General features: G+C 49.6%; 1 protein-coding gene across 2 annotated transcripts in view; it reads left to right on the forward strand.

Annotated features, from left to right (window-relative positions):
- The window catches only part of ARHGAP5 (Rho GTPase activating protein 5), a 259,051-nt gene that overhangs the window by 9,019 nt on the left and 222,806 nt on the right, over positions 1 to 27,226 (forward strand). For both annotated transcript variants that reach the window (XM_069209095.1, XM_069209096.1), the window contains one exon: positions 15,789 to 19,695. In XM_069209095.1, the coding sequence (XP_069065196.1) occupies positions 15,967 to 19,695 (3,729 nt within the window). In that variant the 5' untranslated portion in view covers positions 15,789 to 15,966. The remainder of the gene's footprint in view (positions 1 to 15,788; positions 19,696 to 27,226) is intronic.

Genomic DNA, 27,226 nt, shown 5'->3' on the forward strand with positions numbered 1-27,226 from the left:
AACTTGTACCCATTCTCTCTGGCTTTTGCTGGCCCGCACGTAGATGATCCCGTTCTGACTGCTGCTGGCTTTCTTATTTTCTGGTCCCTTGCTCACACATAGTGTGACTTTTAGAGTGAGGCCTACTACATGGCCAGTCTCCTTGTGACTTTGCTAGATTGAGAGTGGATACAGATGGTCAAGCGGTACACCTCATAGACTAACATACTGTGTGTAGCATGTGTTTGTATGTTAGCACGAGTTCCTGCTATTGGTTTGGTTGGCTGCCACCTTATGGGCCTGCTGTCTTGTGCATAAACCCTCTGAATGTTGTACTGACCTATGCTTCACTTTAAAACACTACTTCAAGGATGTTGGAAAGCTACTTGTTGGAGACCCATCATATAGAGTATTATCTATGTGAGCCTGTAAGTAGAGAAGGAATTTGCATGGTGTACCCTACAGACACTCTGATGCTGGTTGACTCCTCATTGACAGATGGTAATACAAGTCAGTGACTCCATCACAGTCCATAGTCACTGTCATCAGTTTTACAACAGCAACGACAGACTGTGTTTTCACTCTGAGACTAGTCTCGCACCACCAGAGACACACTATGAAATTACTACATTACTCCACCACAGTCAGGAATGTCTGTAACTTCTGTTTCATACCACTATCGACTGACTGTGATCGCGCTGTTTAACCCCCCCAGCACAGTCAAAAATGTCTGTAATGTGCGTCTCAATGTACTAGTGGCATACTGTGATATCATTTTCCTATCCCACCAGCATTGTCAGTGTCATGCCGTCATAACTCCGCTCTGTGATACTTCTCTGTAATTACATCAGTCATAGATATCTCTAACGTCAGTCTCACATTAGTGTTTCTGAAGTTCCTCGACTGGGGCTTCCTTCTGGTCCTTTTTCAGTCCAGGGTGGGATGTTTTTCTTGAAGTCAGGTGACCAGAGTATTGGTGCGATTCAGCCCCTGAAGGGTGCAGTGCCACCAAACTTGGCACACTGGCAGGGTTTGTCATTGCGGTTGTTGGTGTGAAATTTGGTCTGGCTGCGGCATCCGGTTCTGGAGTTGGCATCCGGTCAGTGAAGTGGACCTCACTGGCTTGTTGGTTCCTTGTGGATTTAGAATGGTACCTCCACTCTGGAGGGAGTTCACTGATCATTTGCAAAGCCTGAAGGTTCACTGGGATTCTTTAGAGTTTTCCAGTTGTCCAGCAGCTCCTCAGCAGCAATTGTCGGGGTCTGGGTGCAGCAGGCAGGATTTGGCGCTTTTTCTTGGTGCAGCAGGTCCACAGTTCTCTTGCCTGGGATCTTCTTGATGCTGGTCTTCTGTCTGTCTAATCTGATTTCTTGGTCTAGGGATGCCCATGTAATACTGTATTTAGTGGTTGTTTTTAAGGGGAACCTGGTAGTGACCAATGGGTCATCTACCTTAGGGTGGCAACACCCACTAAGTGACCACGTTCTGTTGGTAGAGGTCCCTTCCATGCACCTGATTGGCTATTTTCCTTCGACCCAAGATGGAGGAAAATGAAATGGAGTATCAGTCTTGCATGCAACACCGTAGGTGTTGGTATCAGAGTGGCCATCATGTAGCTGTGAAGCTTGTATTGACCAGTGCCCAGCACATGTATTAAAATGGTTGCTCTGTTGACTCACTAATTCCCAGGTTTGGCAAGGACCAAGTGGGGGCATATTGCTCATGCGGCTGTGCCCTCACATATGGTATAGTACACCCTGTCTTATGGCTGGGAGGCCTGCCGGAGTGGTGGTGTACCCATAGTGTATTTGTGTATAGTAGACAGGGCATACAGGCAGTGTGTCATGTCGAGTTTATGTTTTAAGTTTGCACCAGAGCACTCAGCCCACAATGGTAGGACTGGGTGCATCTGGATGCATGGACATAGGGGGTGACACAATCAGTGCTGCTGCCCTCTGGGGCCTACCCTCAGCAACCCATGCCCTGGGTACCTGGATACCATTTACTAGGGACTTGCATTGGCACAATTGGCAACACCTTTAGCTGCCACTATATCACAGCAGTTTAGAAAAAGAGATCTGGCCCAGGAAACCTGGTTAGCAGGGACCTTTGGCACTAACAACATCTAGGCTACATCACACACCAGGCAAAAAGTGGAAGATAACCATGCCAAAGAGGTCTTTTCTCACACGCTTATAGTTCAATTCCAGACACTAAACGTGATTTTGAGTCAGAGTCTTTGAATTTCACATTGGGAGTCTGCTTGCTTTTGAAATGCCCACTCCTAATCCAGAAAGCAGTCTATCATAGCAGGAGTGTCTCCAAAGCCGGTAGCCCCACAGCGCAGGCTGTGGGAATGACCTGAGTCCATACCTGGATATCAACCACAGTGATATGTGTATCAAAAGGTTAGCCCAGGGCTTCCAGCCTGACTCTTTATGATTTTCTTACTGCCCCATCTCCTTTCTGAGATGTGCTCAGGCCCTTTCCTTCTGATCTTGCTCTGAATCAAAGAGCACCCTTTGAAGTCCTCCAGTGTGTCCCACCCAGCATACGGAAGTGCAGCAATTCATGAGTCTGTCTGTGGGGATTCCTCTTCTTCTGTTTCACCAAACGGTCCTGGGTAGCCCTCCAGTGACTGGATGTCAATCTCGCAACACCTTGGGAGAGTGATTGAGTGAGTTTGTCAGTCTGCAAGAGTGACATATTCTCTGTGATGTCAGTTTGTTACCCTGCGAGAGTGCCAGATTTTGTGATTGGCCGGCAATCTTGGGAAAGTAACTGATTGCCCTTGATGTCAGTCTGAAATCTTTAAGGCTGCGAGAGGGACGCTGCCTGTGATGTCAGAGGGTAACATGTGAGAATGACGGATTCTGTCATGTCAGTTCATAACTGCGCGAATGACAGATTGCCTGTGTTGTCAGTCTGTAACCGACTCTGTGCTATTTCTCTGTAATCTTGTGAGAAAGGCAGGATGTCTGACTTCAGTCTTGCAACACCAGCAGCAGGCACTGATTTAATTCTGTAGCCCACCAGCAATAGAATGTCTTCGACATCAGCCTTTCATCATTAACAGCAGATTCTGTGTCACTCTGTAGCCCCCCCGTGACAAGATGTATGAAATTAGTCTTACAACACCAACAGCAGGCACTGATGTCACTCTAGTGGCAAGATATCTTTGACGTCAGTCTTGCACCACAAACAGCCGACATTGATGTCACTCAGTACCCACCAGGGACAGGATGCCTGAAGTTAGTCTCACACCAGCCGCAGGCACTAATGTCCCTGTGTACCCACCAGGGACAGGATGCCTGAAGTTAGTCTCACAACACCAGCCGCAGGCACTAATGTCACTCAGTACCCACCAGTGACAGGATGCCTGAAGTTAGTCTCACACCAGCCGCAGGCACTAATGTCCCTGTGTACCCACCAGGGACAGGATGCCTGAAGTTAGTCTCACACCAGCCGCAGGCACTAATGTCCCTGTGTACCCACCAGGGACAGGATGCCTGAAGTTAGTCTCACAACACCAGCCGCAGGCACTAATGTCACTCAGTACCCACCAGTGACAGGTTGCCTGAAGTTAGTCTCACACCAGCCGCAGGCACTAATGTCCCTGTGTACCCACCAGGGACAGGATGCCTGAAGTTAGTCTCACAACACCAGCCGCAGGCACTAATGTCCCTGTGTACCCACCGGTGACAGGATGCCTGAAGTTAGTCTCACAACACCAGCCGCAGGCACTAATGTCCCTGTGTACCCACCGGTGACAGGATGCCTGAAGTTAGTCTCACACCAGCCGCAGGCAGTAATGTCCCTGTGTACCCACCGGTGACAGGATGCCTGAAGTTAGTCTCACAACACCAGCCGCAGGCACTAATGTCACTGTGTACCCACCAGGGACAGGATGCCTGAAGTTAGTCTCACACCAGCCGCAGGGACTAATGTCCCTGTGTACCCACCGGTGACAGGATGCGTGAAGTTAGTGTCACACCAGCCGCAGGCACTAATGTCCCTGTGTACCCACCAGGGACAGGATGCCTGAAGTTAGTCTCACAACACCAGCCGCAGGCACTAATGTCACTGTGTACCCACCGGTGACAGGATGCGTGAAGTTAGTCTCACACCAGCCGCAGGCACTAATGTCCCTGTGTACCCACCAGGGACAGGATGCCTTTGACATTCACCGGATTGGTATTCGAGACTAAGCTGTGTCCCCTCTAGAAGGCAGGTATCAGAGGCGACTTCCACTCTTCGAGGCCACCGGGGTGTCAGTCGAATCTCATTAGAATTACTGAGTTTGATCAGTGTAATGAACGGTTGCCCATCGCATGTCCGAAAGGTTCAGATCCACGCCACATTTTCAGAATAACTGCTGACCATGTATTAGATTCCCCTTTATAGTCTCAGTGCATACATTGATCCCATGCAACTGTGCTCTGGCCCTCCCATGGTCTATGTTGGCCTCTTTGCAACACAGCAACAGGATGTTCACAGTCCCTGGGGCTGTGTCTGGTTGTTTGTACTTCATTGTGGAGCCATGTGAGAGTGACAGATTGTTTGCGCTGTCAGGCCGTAACCCTGTGAAAGTGACTTAGCTTTTTGCTGTCAGTCTGTAACCTAGTTACAGCCACAGATTGTCTGCGCTGTCAGTCCTTAGCCGTGCAGAAGTGACATATTGTCTGCGCTGTCAGTCTGTAACCCAGTTACAGCCACAGATGGTCTGCGCTGTCAGTCTGTGTCAGTCCTTAGCCGTGCAGAAGTGACATATTGTCTGCGCTGTCAGTCTGTAACCCAGTTACAGCCACAGATTGTCTACACTGTCAGCCCTTAACCGCGCGAAAGTGACACTGTCTGCGCTGTCAGTTTGTAGCCCTGTGAAAGTGACACTGTCTGCGCTGTCAGTTTGTAGCCCTGTGAAAGTGACACTGTCTGCGCTGTCAGTTTGTAGCCCTGTGAAAGTGACACTGTCTGCGCTGTCAGTCTGTAACCCTGTGAAAGTGACGCTGTCTGTGCTGTCAGTCTGTAACCCCGTGAAAGTGACAAATTATCCATAACCCAGTTAGTGCCACATATTGTCTGCGGTCCGTAACCCTGTGAAAGTGACATATTGTCTGTGCTGTCAGTCAGTAACCTTGTGAACATGACCGATTGTCTGTGCTGTCAGTCTGAAACCCTGTGAAAGTGACATATTGTCTGTGCTGTCAGTCAGTAACCCTGTGAACATGACCGATTGTCTGCACTGTCAGTAACCCTGTGAACATGACTGATTGTCTGCACTGTCAGTCTGAAACCCAGTAGAGCCACATATTGTCTGCACTGTAAGTCCTTAACCGTGCGAAAGTGACATGTCTGCGCTGTCAGTCCGTAACCCTGTGAAAGTGAGAGATTGACTGCGCTGTCAGTCTGTAACCTTGTGAAAGTGAGAGATTGTCTGCGCTGTCAGTCTGTAACCCTGTGAAAGTGAGAGATTGTCTGCGCTGTCAGTCTGTAACCCTGTGAAAGTGACATATTGTCTGTGCTGTCAGTCAGTAACCCTGTGAACATGACCGATTGTCTGTGCTGTCAGTCTGAAACCCTGTGAAAGTGACATATTGTCTGTGCTGTCAGTCAGTAACCCTGTGAACATGACCGATTGTCTGCACTGTCAGTAACCCTGTGAACATGACCGATTGTCTGCACTGTCAGTCTGAAACCCAGTAGAGCCACATATTGTCTGCACTGTAAGTCCTTAACTGTGCGAAAGTGGCATGTCTGCGCTGTCAGTCCGTAACCCTGTGAAAGTGAGAGATTGACTGCGCTGTCAGTCTGTAACCTTGTGAAAGTGAGAGATTGTCTGCGCTGTCAGTCTGTAACCCTGTGAAAGTGAGAGATTGTCTGCGCTGTCAGTCTGTAACCCTGTGAAAGTGAGAGATTGACTGCGCTGTCAGTCTGTAACCCTGTGAAAGTGAGAGATTGTCTGCGCTGTCAGTCTGTAACCCTGTGAAAGTGACATATTGTCTGTGCTGTCAGTCAGTAACCCTGTGAACATGACCGATTGTCTGCGCTGTCAGTCTGAAACCCAGTAGAGCCACATATTGTCTGCACTGTAAGTCCTTAACCGTGCGAAAGTGGCATGTCTGCGCTGTCAGTCCGTAACCCTGTGAAAGTGAGAGATTGTCTGCGCTGTCAGTCTGTAACCCTATGAAAGTGAGAGATTGTCTGCGCTGTCAGTCCGTAACCCTGTGAAAGTGAGAGATTGTCTGCGCTGTCAGTCTGAAACCCAGTTAGAGCCACAGATTGTCTGCGGTCGGTCTGTGGCTCCTTGAGAGTAACCGAGTCTGTGATATTACTCTGCATGCTGTCGGTGTGTAACCTTGTGAGAGTGTTTTTAGTGTCTAAATTTATTATGCATAGTTATTAAAAACCGTAGCATGCATTAGTGTCTTTTTGCAGCTGCCACAGCTTATTGCTTAAAACATTACACAATTAAAAGGTCTATTAGACTTGATATTGAAAGAGCATAAATAACATTCACAATGCCACGGTATTCTACAACTTGGTTTAAAAGGTTAACTCAGATTGCTATCCGTCATTTTACGGCGACTGGATATCAGTCCTTCGTTTTTTCTGCGCGTTTTGTAAGAGCGACAGATTGTGTGATACCTTTGCTTGGATCCGGAGGAGTTACAGCCTACATAGTCTCTCCCCTAGCGCCCACATGGGAGTACTCACTTCACAGCACTCTAAATAGGCCTCAGCTTCACGGCGCTGTGAGTGGGGTTGAAGTAACGACAGTAACGTGAGCAGATCCGGGGTCCAAACCGAGGGGCCCTTGTGGTCTTGGTCAGCGAAGGATAGCACAGCTCCCTTTCCAGCTGCAAGGTGCACCACAAAACTGTCACACGCTGGTGAGTTGTTATTCGGCTGAAGAGCTCCAAGCTGGAGAACCTCCATTTTTGCCACATTTTATTTTTAATGACTATTGAAAGCTCGCTCCAACCCTGTTTTTCAGGAGTTGCCTCTTCTGCCCTTCCTTTATCTGTTTCATTTTGTGAAACTGAAATATTTTGTCCCGGTTGCGTGGTGTCCACTCATCTCCCTTCCAGCTCAGGAAACTCTTGAGTTGGGAGCAGGCATTTCCACACAAAATATACGTAGTGTTGAAATTCTCTTATGGGGTCGCGGCCCCAACCCCTCTGAAGAGCTGCTCCAAGCGAGAGCTGCCCCAAATGGGCTGAACCATCAGCCCAGCACCCATCACTCTGTGCCTCTCCCGGGTGGGCTGGGCCATGCCTAGCAGTGCACACGGCTTCTGAGGGGGACTGAACCATCAGCCCCAGCACCCATCCCTCTGTGCCTCTCCCGGGTGGGCTGGGCCATGCCTAGCAGTGGACACGGCTTCTGAGGGGGACTGAACCATCAGCCCCAGCACCCATCCCTCTGTGCCTCTCCCGGGTGGGCTGGGCCATGCCTAGCAGTGGACACGGCTTCTGAGGGGGACTGAACCATCAGCCCCAGCACCCATCCCTCTGTGCCTCTCCCGGGTGGGCTGGGCCATGCCTAGCAGTGGACACGGCTTCTGAGGGGGACTGAACCATCAGCTCCAGCACCCAGCACTCTGTGCCTCTCCCGGGTGGGCTGGGCCATGCCTAGCAGTGGACACGGCTTCTGAGGGGGACTGAACCATCAGCTCCAGCACCCAGCACTCTGTGCCTCTCCCGGGTGGGCTGGGCCATGCCTAGCAGTGGACACGGCTTCTGAGGGGGACTGAACCATCAGCTCCAGCACCCAGCACTCTGTGCCTCTCCCGGGTGGGCTGGGCCATGCCTAGCAGTGGACACGGCTTCTGAGGGGGACTGAACCATCCGCCCCAGCACCCAGCACTCTGTGCCTCTCCCGGGTGGGCTGGGCCATGCCTAGCAGTGGACACGGCTTCTGAGGGGGACTGAACCATCAGCCCCAGCACCCATCACTCCGTGCCTCTCCTGGGTGGGCTGGGCTATAGGGCTGAGCCCGCCCCCCACCTCCCCCAACACAAAAGCATCTGTATTGTAGTTGGGCCTAAGCATCCCTCACAGAAGGCATCTGCAGTCTTAGCGTGCGGCTGGCATCGCCCTCCGGCCTTAGAGTGGTGCTTGGATCCTCTTTGGACTGTGAAGCGCTGTGGGAGTCGGAGTTCCCCGAGGCCTGCTCGGCGCTATGTGATTGGCATGAAGTTCAAGTCAGCACTGTCAGTCCCTGTGGCCACAGAGGCTGATGCCTGTTTATACTGGCCCAAGCTATGCCGAGAGAACCGAGGGCTTCTTGGGTGGGGGCCCTGGGACTGTGGGCGGCAGTGATTGGGGGGGGGACTGGGGGTGCAGTAAGGAGCGGTAGAACAGGGCAGGGGTGTCCGGGGAGCTCTGAGTCCAACCCACACCTTGTTGCCTTCGCTCGAGTTTCCAGATGTGGGGTGCTGCATCCCACTCCGAGGGCTCTTTGGGGGGCCTGCAGACAGCAGGGGGCGGCGTCATGTCCCGGCTGCTGCCAGGCAGTGCCTGTCTCTGTTCTGCTGGGTCCAGCTGTGACTGTTCATGAATCAGGAAGGAGTCTCCCCTGTGGATGTTTGCTGCATGAGGCATCTGCAGAGGGCCTTGTCGGTACATGCTTGTGCTCAGGAATGCTCTCCAGTGACATCACGCCCAGTGTGCACACTTCCTCGGAGAGGCCTTGTCCGAGAGGAGGTGCGGGGCTTCCTAGCCTGAGCGGCCGGTGGGAGAGGCCCAAAGAGGGTCAGGCACTGAAAGAGGCTGTAACATGACCAGACTCTGTGCAGACACCAAACGTGGCCAGACATCGTGAGAGGGACTATAAACCTAGTCTGAGCCTCCGCTGTGGGTGTCTGGATGTGCCAGGCCGGCGGTGGGAGAGGCCCAGAGAGGGTCAGGCACTGAAAGAGGCTGTAACATGACCAGACTCTGTGCAGACACCAAACGTGGCCAGACATCGTGAGAGGGACTATAAACCTAGTCTGAGCCTCCGCTGTGCGTGTCTGGATGTGCCAGGCCGGCGGTGGGAGAGGCCCAGAGAGGGTCAGGCACTGAAAGAGGCTGTAACATGACCAGACTCTGTGCAGACACCAAACGTGGCCAGACATCATGAGAGGGGCTGTAAACCTAGTCTGAAGATCCGCTGTGTGTGTCTGGATGTGGCCCAGCCGGCGGTGGGAGAGGCCCAGACAGGGTCAGGCACTGAAAGAGGCTGTAAACATTACCAGGCTCTGTGTAGACACTAAACGTGGCCAGACATCGTGGGAGGGACTATAAACCTAGTCTGAGGCTCTGCTGTGGGTGTCTGGATGTGGCCCAGCCGGCGGTGGGAGAGGCCCAGATATGGTCAGGCACTGAAAGAGGCTGTAAACATGACCAGACTCTGTGCAGACACCAAACGTGGCCAGACATCGTGACTCCAGGCTCCTGTTGTCTTGGCTCACCCTGTACAGTACTACAGGCTCCCCCTGTCCAGGCTAGAACACCCCTCCTGGCTCACCCCGTGCAGCACTACAGGCTCCCCCTGTCCAGGCTAGAACACCCCTCCTGGCTCACCCCGCGCAGCACTACAGGCTAGAATACCCCTCCTGGCTCACCCTGCGCAGCACTACAGGCTCCCCCTATCCAGGCTAGAATACCCTCCTGGCCCGCCCTGCGCAGCACTACAGGCTCCCCCTGTCCAAGCTAGAATACCCCTCCTGGCTCACCCCGCGCAGCACTACAGGCTAGAATACCCCTCCTGACTCACCCTGCGCAGCACTACAGGCTCCCCCTGTCCAGGCTAGAATACCCCTCCTGGCCCGCCCTGCGCAGCACTACAGGCTCCCCCTGTCCAAGCTAGAATACCCCTCCTGGCTCACCCTGCGCAGCACTACAGGCTCCCGTTGTCCACAGGACCCCCCACATTGCTGTGAGAGTCTAACCCGTACCTCGAATGTGAGCCTCTGATCCATGGCAGCTGACCATGCATGTCCATGAAACAAGTCAGGCATGTTCCATTGCTGGAAGCAGGAGAGGATGTCTTACGAGGAAGCCTTACCATTAGCCTGATGAATGGCCTCAGAGGTGCCACCGTGTCATGTTTGTGTCTGGGGCCTTGTCACTTCGCTCTGGTTTCCTTGCTACTGGTGACAGAGGCGAGTGTGGATTTTCTGACGCTGTGCACTTTGTGCCAGGAGAAAAGCCTGCAGATTGAAGCCTCCAGTCAGCATTTTCCTGAGCCTCCGAGCATGTGTGAGCTTTGGGGTGTGCGATCTGGGATTGTCATCTTGAAATGTGGCAGTCTAATAGTTCGGGGCAGGAGCATTGATGGAATCCCACAGGCCCAGAAGAGGAATGAGCGAGGCCGAGGTGCACCCAGGGGAAGGAAGCCGTACCTGTGAGATGACTCGAGCGCAGCCACGCACTGCGGTACCCCCAGGAGCCCCCAAGAGTCCTGGGAACCATGAGCCCAGCAGGCAGAGCTTCCTTCGATGCCTATTGATACAGCAGGCCTGCTGCCCGGAACTGTCGTTTTACTTGTAGCCAGAAGAACTACCAGTGTTGTCCGGACTAATGAATACAAATCGGTAGTTCAACTTAAAGCCAGCTGACTGAGCTGTCCTGCTGTGAGACCCAGCCTGAGCCTTTATTCTGGACGCCAGTGTGTGCCTTCGTTCCAAGCAGTACTCCTCATCTGATGGTGTCAAGTAAAAACAAAACTCTTTTGGATGTTTCCTAAGAGTCCCAAATGCATTTCATTGTCTGGTTTCATGGAGTTTATTTGAGGTTCCTGATCTAAGCAGGGGGGTTGTGCATAGTGCCTAACAGACATCCAAGGTTGTATGAAAAAATCATTGCCCTTTCTTTGTAAGACTTTACTTAGCCACTGTTGCTTTGCATCCTTCCCATCTGGGTGGGGGGTAGACTGTTAAGTGTTATTCCTAAAGATCCTGTGACTTTCGGGGGACCTGGCACAAGCACCTCTGTTCATCCTCTGCACTGGCCCCTGTCTGGGTGTCACCAGCTGTCCCAGTTCATGGCTTTTCTGCTTGTGCGCAGAATGCAAGAAAGGGTTTCTTAACATCCACTCATTTGGGGTGTTTACACCCTGTATGCTGTCTCTTTCCTACGTCCATTGTTACTCCCCAACATTTCTGGGGCCGTGGACTCTGCCTGCCCAGCAGATGGGAAAGCGAGCACAGGATCGAAATAAGGAAAAATGACCTTCGTGATGGGCACAGGGCAGCTGTGAAGCACACCTGTTGTTAACAACATGTTCGTAGTGTGTGCGGCTGTAGAGACACATACGTCTGCCATGTTAAGCTGGGCTTGGACTTCACAAGTTGTTTTTCACTGAAGAATCTTTAAGTCAACAGGAGTTGTGCGACTCCTCCCTTGCTGTTACAATGCGCATGTGCAGTGACCCCATCCTTAGGTATGGACGTCTTCTATAACCGCTTCAAGATTGAGCTGGGCCTTTCTTGGGCATAGCCGTTTGTAACCTTCGACTCTCAAGATAAGTGAACAGTCGTCCCGGGTCTGTGACACGCAGAGAATGAGCAGAATTGGCGGGAAAATCATCTGTGACGCGCCGCACCGAGAACATGTAGAATCTCGGACTCGGCCAGGTCCTGCTTCCCTTGCGTGTCACAACTCCAGGGATGTGGAGGAATGCAGGGAGATGGATCACCCCTGCTGTTTTCATCCTAAGTACACCCCCCCAAACCCCCAGGGCGACCGCCAGTGTATTTGCTATCGTTTCCTTCCCTCTGAGCACAACAAGGCCTCCTGCGAGTGCTGTCCACGTTTAGGTGCAAGAACGTGCTACTCTTTAGGAGGCAGAGATGTTTGGTGCATCTGTGAATGCATCGGTAGTCCGCTGCAGAGATGTGGTACGTTTTCGGTGAACAGGTTCCCCTCATGGAGGAGACAGGAGGGGCAGAGCCCTCTGGGGTTCCAGCACACAAGCTGACACCCAGCCCCCTGACTGTGCCTTCCAGTGCCTCTTAAGAGGAGAAGATCGAGGGACCACCTTCGAGTTCAACGCCGGTGGGGCCAAATCTAAACCCCTCTCCCAGGGTGGGTGTTAGAACTACCCCAGAGCTGAGCGCTGTCCGTAAGCCCCACACACAGGAATGCCTTAGTGGAGCACTGCACCAGAGGCAGTCGGGCATCAATCCCCACACATTTAACAAAAACATTTGTTGTCTGGTGTACCGTCCCCTTGTCCTGCGGTCGACACCAGTCCAAGGCCTTGGAGACAAACAGGCCGCTGAGAGAGGGAGCTGAACACCACCATGCCTGCACAACTGTGACGGCCCACTGGCACCCATCTTTGGGTCCTAAGGTGGTTCTGAAACAACAATGAAGGCCCACTACCTGGCCTTTGACATCAAGATCTGATGTTTCTGAGACACCAATCATCGAAAGTCTTGCGGAGGAACTGGATGCAAGACAGAAGAGACTTTTCATCCATCCTGACACTGGGAAGATTTCTACAAAGCCCCATGGGCAAATCTCCACCTCTTTGCCGCCAGTACTTTAAAAGAACAAAACCCAGGTGCTCACTTTTGAGGAACAAACTTCCTTGGAGGAACATTGGCGCCTGAGGTTGAAAGGGCACAACAAGAAGGTCTCACGCCATTGCTACTTCTGTCCTGGTTGCTATACTACCCGGTCCAACATAGCACTCAGTCGCGACCGCCTCAGTGCCTTGCTCCAGAAGGGCACCCGAGCCAGTGCTTGTACACCAGCGGGGAGATGTCTGAAGAAGGACACTTTACTTCTCCGCATACTGGATCTGAGGCACTCAGTTGATGCATCCTGTTCAGCATTTCTGTATGACCATTGTGCGGGATGTCACCCCAGTTCTGCACCAGAGAGACTTTAGAACTGTGGGATCTCAGAGATGCGTATTTCCACATGCCCATCGCGGGTATCTACGAGTCTAGAATACGCTGATGCTCAGACATCCTACTTGCTGTGTATCACATTCACTTTATGTGGCCTGTGCTGTGCATTGTGGTTGGTTCACCTTGCCCCAAAAGATAATTTTGGTTTGATGCTGCACTATTTTTCTTACCTTCGATTAGGGTTCTATTTCTGAGTTAGCTCTTTGAAACTCACTAACCCTTGGACGTTCAAAGATGTGTGTATAGGAGGTTGCGTAAATGGCCATTTCATCAACGTTGACAAAAACCCAAGGTTTTTCTTTACTTTGTACATCACTGGTTATTGGCCCCCAGGCTGATGTGGCTAGCTCTTTACTGAGATCAACCATCAATGCCGACTTCCAGTTTTGCAGTATACTTATGTTTCTAAGACAGAGTTGTGTCTGGATTAATGAAAACTCTTTCAGTCCAGTATGAAATTAATTTTGAACAATGCTGCATAGAAAAAAACAATTTCTAGTGTCCCACACAGCGTGGACACCATTCAGTTCTGGTGATGAGGATGCAATGCAATTGGCCGGGGTACGTTGAGATCTTCGCAGAATTTTATAATATTGACATGTGAGAATTATTGCCGTACCCCACTTGGACACTGTTCTTAACAATGCCTCAGTCCACTTCAGCAATGCAGCCCATTTTCTCTTCCTGTGGAGTACTGACTGCACCGGTCGATCCAGTTGGATTTGCTAGAACATTTGTAACATTGAGGTTCTCCTTTCCTTCAACTTTATGGATTGTTGCTGAGAGTATCCTACAGCGAGTGTTTACGCCTCAGTCCTTCAGCCAGTCCCTAGGGCGCGAATTCCCCTTCCTCAGGGTGGTGTATTTATTCAGTCTGTTATGCAGCCTTTATTGAGCCATAGAGGACATCAGAAAAAACTGACCTGTGGGTCTAATTCTTTCAGTGCCCTGGAGATCCCCATTAGTAGCCACTGCATTTTTCAGAATCATCTGGTATTTATTGCAGCATACATTAAAACGGCACTGCACTTACTCGCACCTTTTCCTTTGTGGATCATGCTCTCCATGAAACTGTAGTGTATCATTTTTGACAAGTTCTCTCCAATATCCACCTAGACACCTTTGCTGTAACGTTAATGGCTCGTGAGCTTTTTATTTTCTATTTTTATTTTTTTTATTCCGCTGACAGGAACCTGGCAAGGGTTTCCAGTGACCCCTGGCTGACTTTTTTACGTTTTCTTCCGAATCTCACAGGTGTTTTAGCTGCAGCCTCCTTTCTCCTGTTTAGTCTCTACACAAGGAGGTTTGTAGTATGGAAGTGTCATGTGCAGAAAAATAAGATGTTTATTCATTTACGGTTCAGTGTAGCGTGAGCCAGACCCATACGGGTATTGAAACTCTTTGCAACAATTAAAATCAAACAAGGTGTGAGTTTAAATAAAACGTGTTTATGGTGAGGAGGGTCTGAAGTGAGGAGCTCAAGTTTCTGAGTGTTATAAGACAAATAAGTGAACATTTAAAAGTTACTTACACAGAGCGAATGTACACAAGGATATATTGAGAGGAGACCGAAGAGGAGGGTGGGATATTTGCTTGTGTTTATTGTGACAAGATTGAGTAGGTTGGTGAGATGTAGTTTTGAAGAGACATCTTCAGTTTTAACTTGGCAAAAGCAGGAAGGCTGTGAACTCCTGAGACGTTATTCTATTCTTCAGGGATTCTTCTTCGGCCATGTCTGATGTCCATTCGATGGAGAATCATGGCTGCAAGTATTGAGCAAATAGAATATGTTTAAGTTCTCTCTTGAATGTGGCAATATCACCTCAATCTAAACCCACAAATAGAATTTCTTCTGATCTCAACTCATCACAGTAGCAGCCCTGTAGAAAGCTGGATAGACTCCAACAGTCTAGACTAAGCCTACCATTGCTTACATTGGGGAAATCCCTGGACGTCACCCTGGAAAAGAACCTAAACCTTTACTCCAACATCAATGCATAGCAAGGACAGTGCAACACCAAACCAGACTCCTCAAAGTCAAACTCTTCATTCCAACCAACAACTTCAAGAGTGTAGTGCAATCCCTTGTCCTCTCTAGACTGGACTACGGAAATGAACTTCTAACAGGCAGTCCAAACACACCTAACCCTTCAAAGAGCAGATCTCCGCTCTGCAGTAGGTTGGTATGAGGGACTACAAACATGATCACATGTCACCGTTACTGATCACACCTGTGTGCCTTCCTCCTGTAGCCAGAAGTCCATTCAATCTTCTCTGCATCCTCCACACACGGACACTCCACACCACTCAGCCTGTCAGCTTAGTCCTTCAGGAGGGTCCTAAATCCTCATAATGGTAGACAACCTTCCTCTCAAAATCGCCCCCTCAAAAGAATACCTCATACTGAACCAGTCCTTCTTGGGTGAAAGGTCTAAGCTCTGGAACTCCATCCCTCTACCTATAGCACCCAAACCCTCTATCAGCATATTCAAGAAAGAACTTTAAAATGTTCTTTTTTTTTTTTTTTTGGTGCCTCCTTGTCAGTGGGCTGTATCTTTGCACATTGAAAAGATGGCTAATGGGCGTAATTGGCTCTTTTGGGGCACTTCATTTGTGAACAAGGGTCGGATCAACTTTGAGCTTCTTAGGAGGGACTCCTAATGGCCCTGGAAGTTCTTGTACTAAATTAACGTTCACCTGATCTAGTCACTAAAAGATATCACTACTTAAGAAAAACTGACCATTAAAAAGAGATTCTTGTCTTTCTGTTCCATTAAATTATTAATAAAGTGACTTTTAATGCTGTGTGTGTGTAAGCGTTGAGTTACAGAGTGTTTGTGTGAAGCCTGTCTCTGCAAATTGTGTGCTGCTCACAGCTAACCGATTCTCTGTCTCTTGTCTTCAGGTTGAAGATGGCCCATGATGTTAAAGATTTGAATTCGGAGAAGAGCGGGGGAGAAGCTGGCAGAGCTGAAATGATCAGGTTTGCATTTTAGGAATACCCCTTCGGCCTGACCGGAAGTCTCGAGCATGAGAGATCCATCCTGTTACCTTGAGCAGCGCATCAGGATGCGAGGAGCGTTATGATGGCCAAGAACAAGGAGGCCCGCCCCCCATCGTACACAGTCAGCGTGGTGGGACTGTCGGGGACGGAGAAGGACAAGGGCAGCTGTGGTGTTGGGAAGTCTTGCTTGTGTAACAGATTCGTCCGCTCCAAGGCAGATGATTATTTCCCGGAGCACACCTCTGTGCTTAGCACCATTGACTTCGGCGGGCGCGTGGTCAACAATGATCACTTTTTGTACTGGGGTGACGTAACTCAGAACGGGGAAGAGGGGGTTGAATGCAGAAACCATGTCATCGAGCAGACCGAGTTCATCGATGACCAGACCTTCTTGCCTCACCGAAGTACAAACTTGCAGCCCTACATCAAGCGGGCCGCCGCCACAAAACTGCAATCTGCTGAGAAGCTGATGTACATCTGCACTGACCAGTTAGGACTGGAGCAGGACTTCGATCAGAAGCAGATGCCAGAGGGGCGGCTAAGCGTGGATGGTTTTGTACTGTGCATTGATGTAAGCCAAGGGTGCAACAGGAAGTTTGATGATCAGCTTAAATTTGTAAATAACTTGTACTCCCATGTAGCAAAGTCTAAAAAACCTGTAGTCATTGCAGCGACCAAATGTGACGAGTGCGTGGATCAATACTTGCGGGAGGTTCAGGCCTTTGCATCACAGAAAAAAAATGTTCCAGTTGTAGAAACGTCAGCACGGTATAACATCAATGTTGAGACTTGTTTCGCTGCACTGGTGCAGATGTTGGATAAAGCACGTGGAAAGCCCAAAATAATTCCTTATTTGGATGCCTACAAAACACACAGACAGCTTGTTGCCACTGCAACAGACAAATTTGAAAGACTTATTGTGCAAACTGTAAGGAATTACCATGAAACGTGGAAAACTGTGAGCAACAAGTTGAAAAACCATCCTGATTATGAGGACTATATCTATCTGGAGGGGACGCAAAAAGCCAAAAACACATTTTCAAAGCATATACAACAACTGAAGCAAGAACACATCCGGAAACGTAGAGAGGAGTATTTTACCACATTACCTAGAACTTTGAATACACTCATGCCAAATCTGGAGGATATTGAACATTTGAACTGGCCAGACGCTTTGGGTGTCCTGGAAAAAAGGGGTGATTTTCACTTGTGGTTTGTTGTGCTTGAAAAGAGTCCCTGGGATCAGACTGAACAGCTCGACAAGGTGAACGACAAGCGGGTTCCGTTCGACCTGCTCTGCACTCTTGAAGCTGAGAAAGTGTATCAGAACCACGTGCAGCACTTGAAATCGGAAAAGAGGCGGGTGGAAATGAAGGAGAAGCTGAAAAACATTCTTGAGAGGCTTAATTTCATTTCGCCTGGTCAGGCGTGGGAAGAAATCATGTGTTTTGTGATGGACGAGGAGGCCTACAAGTTCCTCAGCGACAGTGATCGTCGAGATGTCCACAGCAAGCACCAGCGGGAGATCGTGGAGAAGGCCAAGGAGGAGTTCCAGGAGATGCTGTTCGAGCATGCTGAGCTCTTTTATGACTTGGACCTCAATGCAACGCCCAGCACTGACAAGATGAGTGAGATTCATGCAGTCCTGGGTGAAGAGCCGAGGTACAAAGCTCTTCAGAAGCTTGCCCCGGATAGGGAGTCTCTTCTCCTGAAGCACATAGGCTTCGTCTATCATCCTACTAAAGAAACATGCCTCAGTGGCCAGCAGTGCATGGACCTCAAAGTGGAGCAGGTGCTCAGCAATCGCCTTCTGCAGTCCAACACTGGCCGCCTGTCCATGTATCAGGACGGTGCCACCGTGGACAAGCTCAACCTTTTTATTTTGGGCAAAGATGGGTTGGCACAGGAGATGGCAAATGAAATACGGACGCAGTCCACTGATGACGAGTATGCCTTGGATGGCAAAATTTATGAGCTTGAATTGCGACTGCTCGATGCAACCTCCCCATACCTTGTAACTCAGTTATGGAGCTGTGCTTTCAAACCGCATGGGTGCTTCTGCGTTTTTAGCTCCATAGAGTCGCTTAATTGTATTGGAGATTGTATTGGAAAAATAAGATCTGAAGCGGTACAGGTTAAAAGGGATAAACACATGGCTAATCTTTCATTCACTCTAGTTTTAGCAAATCAGAGAGACAGCGCTGCTAAGAATCTGCCTATTTTGAGGCATCAAGGGCAGCAGCTAGCCAATAAGTTGCAGTGCCCCTTTGTAGATGTACCTGTTGGTACATACCCGCGTAAATTTAATGACACACAAATAAAGCAAGCTCTGCGGGGAGTTCTGGACTCCATGAAGTACAATTTTGATGATGTGAGTCCTCTTCCCATCATAAAAGATCTGTCAGAAGCAGACTTAATAATTGTGATGTGTGCCATGTGTGGGGATCCTTTCAGTGTGGATCTCATTCTTTCGCCGTTCCTGGACTCTCAGACCTGCAGCGCCGCCCAGCCTGGCCAGAATAACTCATTAATGCTCGACAAGATCATTGGCGAGAAGAGGCGACGGATACAGATCACCATCCTGTCGTACCATTCCTCGATTGGCGTAAGGAAAGATGAGTTGGTGCACGGGTACATCTTGGTCTACTCCGCCAAGCGTAAAGCATCCATGGGTATGCTTCGGGCTTTCCTTTCCGAGGTCCAGGACACCATCCCTGTCCAGTTGGTTGCAGTCACTGACAGCCAGGCTGACTTTTTTCAGAACAATGCAATCAAAGAGCTGATGACCGAAGGCGAGCACATTGCCACTGAAATTTCTGCGAAGTTCACTACCCTTTATTCCTTATCTCAGTATCATCGCCAGACTGAGGTTTTTACGCCATTCTTCAGCGATGTGTTGGAGAAGAAGAGTGCAATTGAGAACTCGTATGCGGCTGATAGCACCAGGGAATCCACCAACACAAATGAAGATGCTTACCTCCCCTTGCGCCAGGGCAGCTCCCCGCCTTACAGCTACTACCCAGATTCTGAAGACGATACGGAAGCCCCTCCGCCATATAGTCCAATTGGGGATGACGTGCAACTACTACCAACACCCAGTGAGAACCGCTCCAAGTATCGCGTGGACATGGAGGGCAACGAGTACCCCATCCACAGCAGCACCCCCATTAACTGCCACGACCATGAGCGTGGCCACAAAGTGCCGCCCCCTATAAGGCCCAAGCCCGGTGTACCTAAGAAGAATGTGAAGCCGCTGGATCCAAACCTGGTGAAAACCATCGAGGCTGGTATTGTTAGGAACCAAAAGAGGCAACCGCGCGTGCCGCTGGCGCACCCTGAGGATCTGGAGTCCTCCAATAACCACTCCGAAGCAAATGATAGCATTTTGAGAGGCAGGGGGTTTCTTGATTCTTGTGGCACGGAGGACAGCCACCACCGTTTAATCAAAATTAAGAACTTCTATGGGGTTGCTCATGCCCAGGGAGAGGAGGAAAATGGAATGCCAGAGAGATCAAAGAATCACGCGGAAAGGCGGCCTTCCAAGTACAAGTACAAGTCCAAGACACTCTTTAGTAAAGCCAGGTCTTACTATCTGGCGACCAATTCTGATGCAAGTGATGACGAAGCTCTGCCGAACAACAAACCAAAAAGGAAACCAAAGGAATATGGGAGTGAGGAAGATCCCCTTCTGTCACCGGTGGACTGGGTCGGTGCTGGTGGCATCGACAACCCGGCTATCACCTCCGACCAGGAGGTGGACGAGAAAAAGCAGAGAAGAAAAACCCACAAAGCAAAGGAGGATAAGAAGGTACGGCTTTTATTTTTTATTCTCATCTCTTCACACATGCCTAATCTTTTTGAGTATGGACTTGCTTTTGAGTGGATGTGGTTGCAACTTCTAAATGAGGAGAACTTCACTGTCTGCCTGTCTCTTTCAGAGTCGAGGTCAGAGTTGCCCTCGAAATGCAGAGTTTCCAAGAACTCAGCCCTGCCTGCTTTCCTGACTTCATTTGTGTGCCTTGTGCTCTCCCGACTCCGGCCTCCTCTCTGTCTTTGTGTGTGACTGAGCCTCTCTTTCTGGAGTGACCCACCATTCTTCGTCCTCTTCAGTGACTGCCTTGCTTTCCTTTCATAATCCATCTGAGCTGACTTCACTTCTCTGCTTGCAAGATGTCTCAAGTGTACCTTGTATTACATTTCGATGCCATCTTCTCATGTGAATGTTGTAGTGTTTTCAACCAGTCTCCTTCTAGTGTTGCAAAAAGGCCTGCTATTGCCCAAATAAGAGCATCACTTTGTGGGCTAAAAGCGAGTGCCCTAGATGATTGAATTTCTTTTCTGATGGTGTTGTACCTCAGTTGAGCAACCTACCCAGTCTGGCGGTCAGGTCACAAGTTTAATCCCGCAAGGCCAATTCAGTCTTTAGACATTTCCAGGGTGGATGAAATGATTGATCTTCAGTTAGGAAGCAGTACCTGTGTATAATTTTCAACAGACCGTTTCCTTGGTAATATCATCGTTATAAATTAATACCGCAACTTCTCGAATCAGTCGAGAAGGCGTGACAATGTAGAATTAGCGAGGCAGGGCGCTGTGACCAGTTAGTCGTTTCCAGAACCTGTTTCTTGCAATGATTTGCTGCTCTACGCGTATTATTTTACACAAGCATTAGAATGTCGCAGAATTTCTCACCTCTTGTTCTCCTTCACATTCTCAGTCTGCGGGCTTACCTGACAAGGCGAACGGGGGAAGTAAAGGAGTCTTGTAGGCTGTTCTTGTGGTTGGTGACTGTTGTCTCCAGTTATGCTGTTCACCTTGACATGCAAGAGTGTTCTGGTGGCTCTTTGGGTCAGCTGGCATTCCCAGTTCCTGAGTGCTGATGCGTATGCTTGTCTTTTGGGGGTGCCCTAGGATGTACTCAATAAAAGATCCCGTGTTGTGGGAGCTGCTGCTGTTCTTCCTGTGGGTGTTTTCTCTTGCTGTTAATATTTTTGTTTGGCACTTGCTGATGACCGATTGTTTGTGTTAGCTGGCATATCCAGATCCTGAAGGTTGATGCTTGGAGTTTGGGGGGGGAGGGTTCCCTAGAATGGGGGGCATATACTTCTGTAAAATATCCAGTATTATGAGAGCTGCTGATGTTCTACCTGTAGTGTCTTCTCTTGCAGTTACTCCTTCTGTTTGGTACTTTTTGATGGCCGATTGTTAGTGTTTGTGTTGGCCCATTTTTGATCCTTTGCGGACATTGTGGCTTCCATGTGTTCAGGTGGGATCCCTTGTGGAACATTAAGCTCACCTGCATTAGAGTCCATCTCTGGAGGACGTTGCTCAACCTCATGTCCTCTGAGTCAGAGTGCCACAGCACCCAGGCACCATCACTGGTTTGCTATCCTAGCAACAACGGTTTGTCTTTCATCATGTTGGTGCAATATTGAATTCCCAGAGTCAAGCAAACAAATAATAAAAACCATGCCACCAAGGAGTTTTCTGAAATGATTTGTGCAGGGCAAGAGTGTTATAATATTTTGTTTTTAGCAGGGAATCCTCTTTCAGAGGAATCTGTTGTCAATCGCATTGATGGTCATGGCTCCAGACAATACGAGCACGTTTCTGAGCCTTTACTTGTGCCACAGGTGTGCCTTACTGTTCAGTCTGCTACTGCACATCTCGATGTCTCCGGCTCCTTGGTCTTGGAGCTCACCTGATCCCATCCCCTCATCCACTGACTTGGTCGCATTTTAAGTAAATAGTTTCAAGATAATGGATCTTTCCAGGGAGACCTTATGACTCAATCTGGACAAGGAGTGTAAATGAGTGTATGTCATTTCTTGGTCGCTAGCAGCATGAATCGAACCGATGGAGATGCAATATCTCTCAGAAGAACTCAAGGAAAACTTACTTAACAGCATTCAAGTTGAAGTCTGTGCTACTTAATGTCCTCGGTCCACCAACCCAAATAACTCTCGTTCCATGAAGCCCCTGCATAGACCAGGATTGTGTACATTCCTTGAGACTTTTGGTATTGTTTCCTACTTAGCAACCCGAGATCATCCATGAATTGTTTGCACTGAAGGGTCAACATAAGCCAACATGACCTCGGCTCCTTTGACAATCTGATTCTGGGTGAGATTATTACAGCCCTGTCCTTTCCATTCATGCTGGCGAGGTCAGTGTCAGTAGTGGCCCAGGAGTCTGTGTCCTAGGAGTCTGTGTCCTACAGATGCAGCCCTCTGATTCCTCTGTTGTCCTGAGTATCCTTAAATCTAACCTACTCAATTAGACTGTAGTTGCCTTCGCTCTCCAAAACCTGAGTAGCAGAACAGAAGGGTACCCCCTTGCTGCATGCTCATCTTGGCAAAAGAGGTGACCTCGAGAAAGGAGACTTTCTTGGTGAAATGACTAGATTTAATGTTTAGTTGAACCGTAGAGTAGATCTCCTAATCTGCAGAAGTGAAGATGCCTAAGCTCCAACACTAGTGGCTTCTGCTGTATTGTCAATGTCTCCCTGTGGGAAGCCTTGTTGTTGTCACACAACAGCCTAACGTCTCTTGAGGGTCCCACCCCACTTCACTGGTGATGAACAGCATATTACAGTCGCCATATCTGCATAGTCACTGTTCATGGCAATCGACAAGACCGTGCCCCCTCCATACTACACTCTTCACATCTTCATGTATAGGGTTCATAGATGTCCCCAAGAGAATACCCAGCAGTATATTACTCCCTGCATGCCTACTGCTCATGACCACCAGCAGCAGGATGCCCTGCATGTCTGCAAATATACTGCCCATTCACATCTGCATTTATATGTTTCATAGATGTCTGCAAGAGGATGCCCTGCAGCATGTTGCTCTCTGCATATGTTCTGATCATAGCCATCAAAAAGAGGATGCCCTGTAGCGTATTACACTGCATGTCTACTCCTTAGCATCCTTTTGCAAAAGGATGCCATGCGGAATATTAAACATTGCGTGTCTCTGTATGTACTGATCATATTCGTATGGAAGAGGATGCCCTGCAGCATATTACACTGCATTCCTGCATGTGTACCGTTCACCGACATCAGCAAGAAGATACCCTGCAGCGTATTACACTGCATGCCTGCATGTGCACCGTGCACAGCCATCGCAAGCGGATGTCCTGCAGCGTATTACACTGCTTGCATGCATATCTACTATACATAGCCATCAGCAGGAGGAGGCCCTGCAGAGGATTACACTGCATGTGTACCGTTCACCACCAAGAGGATGCCCTGTAGCGGTACACTACATGCCTGCATGTGCACCGCTATCGCAAGCGGATGTCCTGCAGCGTATTACACTGCATGTCTGCATGTGTACGTGCATCGCCATCGCAAGAGGATACCCTGCAGCATATTACACTGCATGCCTGCATGTGTACGTGCATCGCCATCGCAAGAGGATACCCTGCAGCATATTACACTGCATGCCTGCATGTGTGTCGTTCACTCACATCAACAAGAGGATACCTTGCAACATATTACACTGCATGCCTGCATGTGTACTGTGCACCGCCTTCGGCAAGAGGATACCCTGCAGCATATTGCACTGTACGTCTGCATGTGTACCGTTCACCGCCATCAGCAAGAAGATACCATGCAGCATATTGCACTGTACGTCTGCATGTGTACCGTTCACCGCCATCGGCAAGAAGATACCATGCAGCATATTGCACTGTACGTCTGCATGTGTACTGTGCACCGCCATCAGCAAGAGGATACCCTGCAGCGTATTACACTGTACGTCTGCATGTGTACCGTGCACCGCCATCAGCAAGAGGATACCCTGCAGCATACTACACTGCACGTCTGCATGTGTACTGTGCATCGCCATTGCAAGAGGATACCCTGCAGCGTATTACACTGCACGTCTGTATGTGTACCGTTCACCCCCATCGGCAAGAGGATACCCTGCAGCATACTACACTGCACGTCTGCATGTGTACCGTTCACCGCCATCGGCAAGAGGATACCCTGCAGCATACTACACTGCATGTGTACCGTTCACCGCCATCGGCAAGAGGATACCCTGCAGCATACTACACTGCACGTCTGCATGTGTACCGTTCACCGCCATCGGCAAGAGGATACCCTGCAGCGTATTACACTGCACGTTTGCATGTGTACCTGTAGTGCTTTCCTCTTATTTAGTTTCTAAGCACTAACATAACACAACAGAAATGCACTTGTGAGGTCAAAGAAGACTTTTATTGTTATTTTATTCTTCCCCAACCACAATGTTTATGAATGAATGACGAATTAGTAGCTTTCAAGTCCGCGTTAATCAAACAAAATATATCAGTTTGCAATATACACAGCAGGTTATATTTATAAAATATTGAATGCAAAGCAAAACAAATACTTCACCGTGTAGGAACTATTTACAGCTACATCTTTCTAAGGTCTGCAAGCTGATGACCCCTGTCAGCCGCGAGAAAGAGTGTCATCTACCCACACGGGATGCTGGCAGCTGGCGCCAAGCTCCAGCACGAGGTCCGGCAGATTCGAATCTGACCCTCTGCAGCCTGTTACATTCGTTACAAAGGTGTGCCCCCTCCTCTCAGACCTGGGAAACTGAGCAAGCCTTTTGGAGACTGGCCAGGTCTCCAAGACTACTCCTGTTCCCAAGCTCAAGGGAAGAGAAACGACGCCCATGTACTCTCTCTTATCAGGTCTAGTCTACTGTGAGAGCAAAACATCTTGGTTCTCTGGTGCAAAAACACAGCTTGGAAAAATACAGCTTAGATTCTCAACTGCCATGTCTAACTCCACGTTAAAGGCAATGGGCAGCTAACCTAAATATCAAATGCAATGTCATGTTAAAGGCAATAGGCAGCTAACCTAAATATCAAATGCAATGTCTAGTGTCATGTCAAAGCCAATAGGCATCTAAGCTGAATACAAAATACAATGTCTTATATCATGTCAAAGCACATAGGCAGCTGAGCTGAATACAAAATGCAATGTATAATATCATGTCAAAGCCCATAGGCAGCTGAGCTGAATACAAAATGTAATATATGATATCATGCCAAAGCCAATAGGCAGAATATCTAATAGCATGTCAAAGTCAATAGGCAGCTAAACTGAATACATCATGTCAAAGCCAATAGGCGGCTAGACTGGATACAGCATGTCAAAGCCAATAGGCAGAATACAGAATGTAATGGCTAATGCAATGTCAAAGCCCATAGGCGGCTAAACTGAATACAGAAAGTAATGGCTAATGCCATGTCAAAGCCAATAGGCGGCTCAACTGAACAAAACATACCATGTGCTACTGGTGAACATTGAGCAACTAATATGCGCAGTGGTGAAACACAAAGTCATTGGTCAAAACAAAACTCCATCAAATAGCAGGACAGTACCGTGCACCGCCATCAGCAAGAGGATACCCTGCAGCGTATTACACTGTAGGTCTGCATGTGTACCATGCACCGGCATCAGCAAGAGGATACCCTGCAGCCTATTACACTGTACGTCTGCATGTGTACCGTGCACCGCCATCAGCAAGAGGATACCTTGCAACATATTACACTGCATGCCTGCATGTGTACTGTGCATCGCCATTGCAAGAGGATACCCTGCAGCGTATTACACTGTACGTCTGCATGTGTACCGTGCCCCGCCATCAGCAAGAGGATACCCTGCAGCGTATTACACTGTACGTCTGCATGTGTACCGTGCACCGCCATCAGCAAGAGGATACCTTGCAACATATTACACTGCATGTGTACTGTGCATCGCCATTGCAAGAGGATACCCTGCAGCGTATTACACTGTACGTCTGCACGTGTACCATTCACCGCCATTGCAAGAGGATACCCTGCAGCGTATTACACTGCACGTCTGTATGTGTACCGTTCACCGCCAAGAGGATACCCTGCAGCATACTACACTGTACGTCTGCATGTGTACCATTCACCGCCATTGCAAGAGGATACCCTGCAGCGTATTACACTGCACGTCTGTATGTGTACCGTTCACCGCCAAGAGGATACCCTGCAGCATACTACACTGCACGTCTGCATGTGTACCGTTCACCGCCATCGGCAAGAGGATACCCTGCAGCGTATTACACTTCACGTCTGTATGTGTACCGTTCACCGCCAAGAGGATACCCTGCAGCGTATTACACTGCACGTCTGCATGTGTACGGTGCACCGCCATCGGCAAGAGGATACCCTGCAGCGTATTACACTGCACGTCTGCATGTGTGCGGTGCACCGCCATCGGCAAGAGGATACCCTGCAGCGTATTACACTGCACGTTTGCATGTGTACCGTGCACCGCCATCAGCAAGAGGATACCCTGCAGCGTATTACACTGGCCGTCTGCATGTGTACCGTTCACCGCCATCAGCAAGAGGATACCCTGCAGCGTATTACACTGGCCGTCTGCATGTGTACCGTGCACCGCCATCAGCAAGAGGATACCCTGCAGCGTATTACACTGGCCGTCTGCATGTGTACCGTTCACCGCCATCAGCAAGAGGATACCCTGCAGCGTATTACACTGCACGTCTGCATATGTACCGTGCACCGCCATCAGCAAGAGGATACCCTGCAGCGTATTACACTGCACGTCTGCCTGTGTACCGTGCACCGCCATCAGCAAGAGGATACCCTGCAGCGTATTACACTGCACGTCTGCATGTGTACCGTGCACAGCCATCAGCAAGAGGATACCCTGCAGCGTATTACACTGGCCGTCTGCATGTGTACCGTGCACCGCCATCAGCAAGAGGATACCCTGCAGCGTATTACACTGTACGGCTGCCTGTGTACCGTGCACCGCCATCAGCAAGAGGATACCCTGCTGCGTATTACACTGTACGGCTGCCTGTGTACCGTGCACCGCCATCAGCAAGAGGATACCCTGCTGCGTATTACACTGCACGTCTGCATGTGTACCGTGCACCGCCATCAGCAAGAGGATACCCTGCAGCGTATTACACTGCACGTCTGCCTGTGTACCGTGCACCGCCATCAGCAAGAGGATACCCTGCAGCGTATTACACTGCACTTCTGCCTGTGTACCGTGCACCCCCATCAGCAAGAGGATACCCTGCAGCGTATTACACTGCACGTCTGCCTGTGTACCGTGCACCCCCATCAGCAAGAGGATACCCTGCAGCGTATTACACTGCACGTCTGCATGTGTACCGTGCACCCCCATCAGCAAGAGGATACCCTGCAGCGTATTACACTGCACGTCTGCATGTGTACCGTGCACCGCCATCAGCAAGAGGATACCCTGCAGCGTATTACACTGCACGTCTGCCTGTGTACCGTGCACCGCCATCAGCAAGAGGATACCC

This window comes from Pleurodeles waltl, chromosome 9, assembly GCF_031143425.1.
Source record: "Pleurodeles waltl isolate 20211129_DDA chromosome 9, aPleWal1.hap1.20221129, whole genome shotgun sequence".
Taxonomy (NCBI): Eukaryota; Metazoa; Chordata; class Amphibia; order Caudata; family Salamandridae; genus Pleurodeles; species Pleurodeles waltl.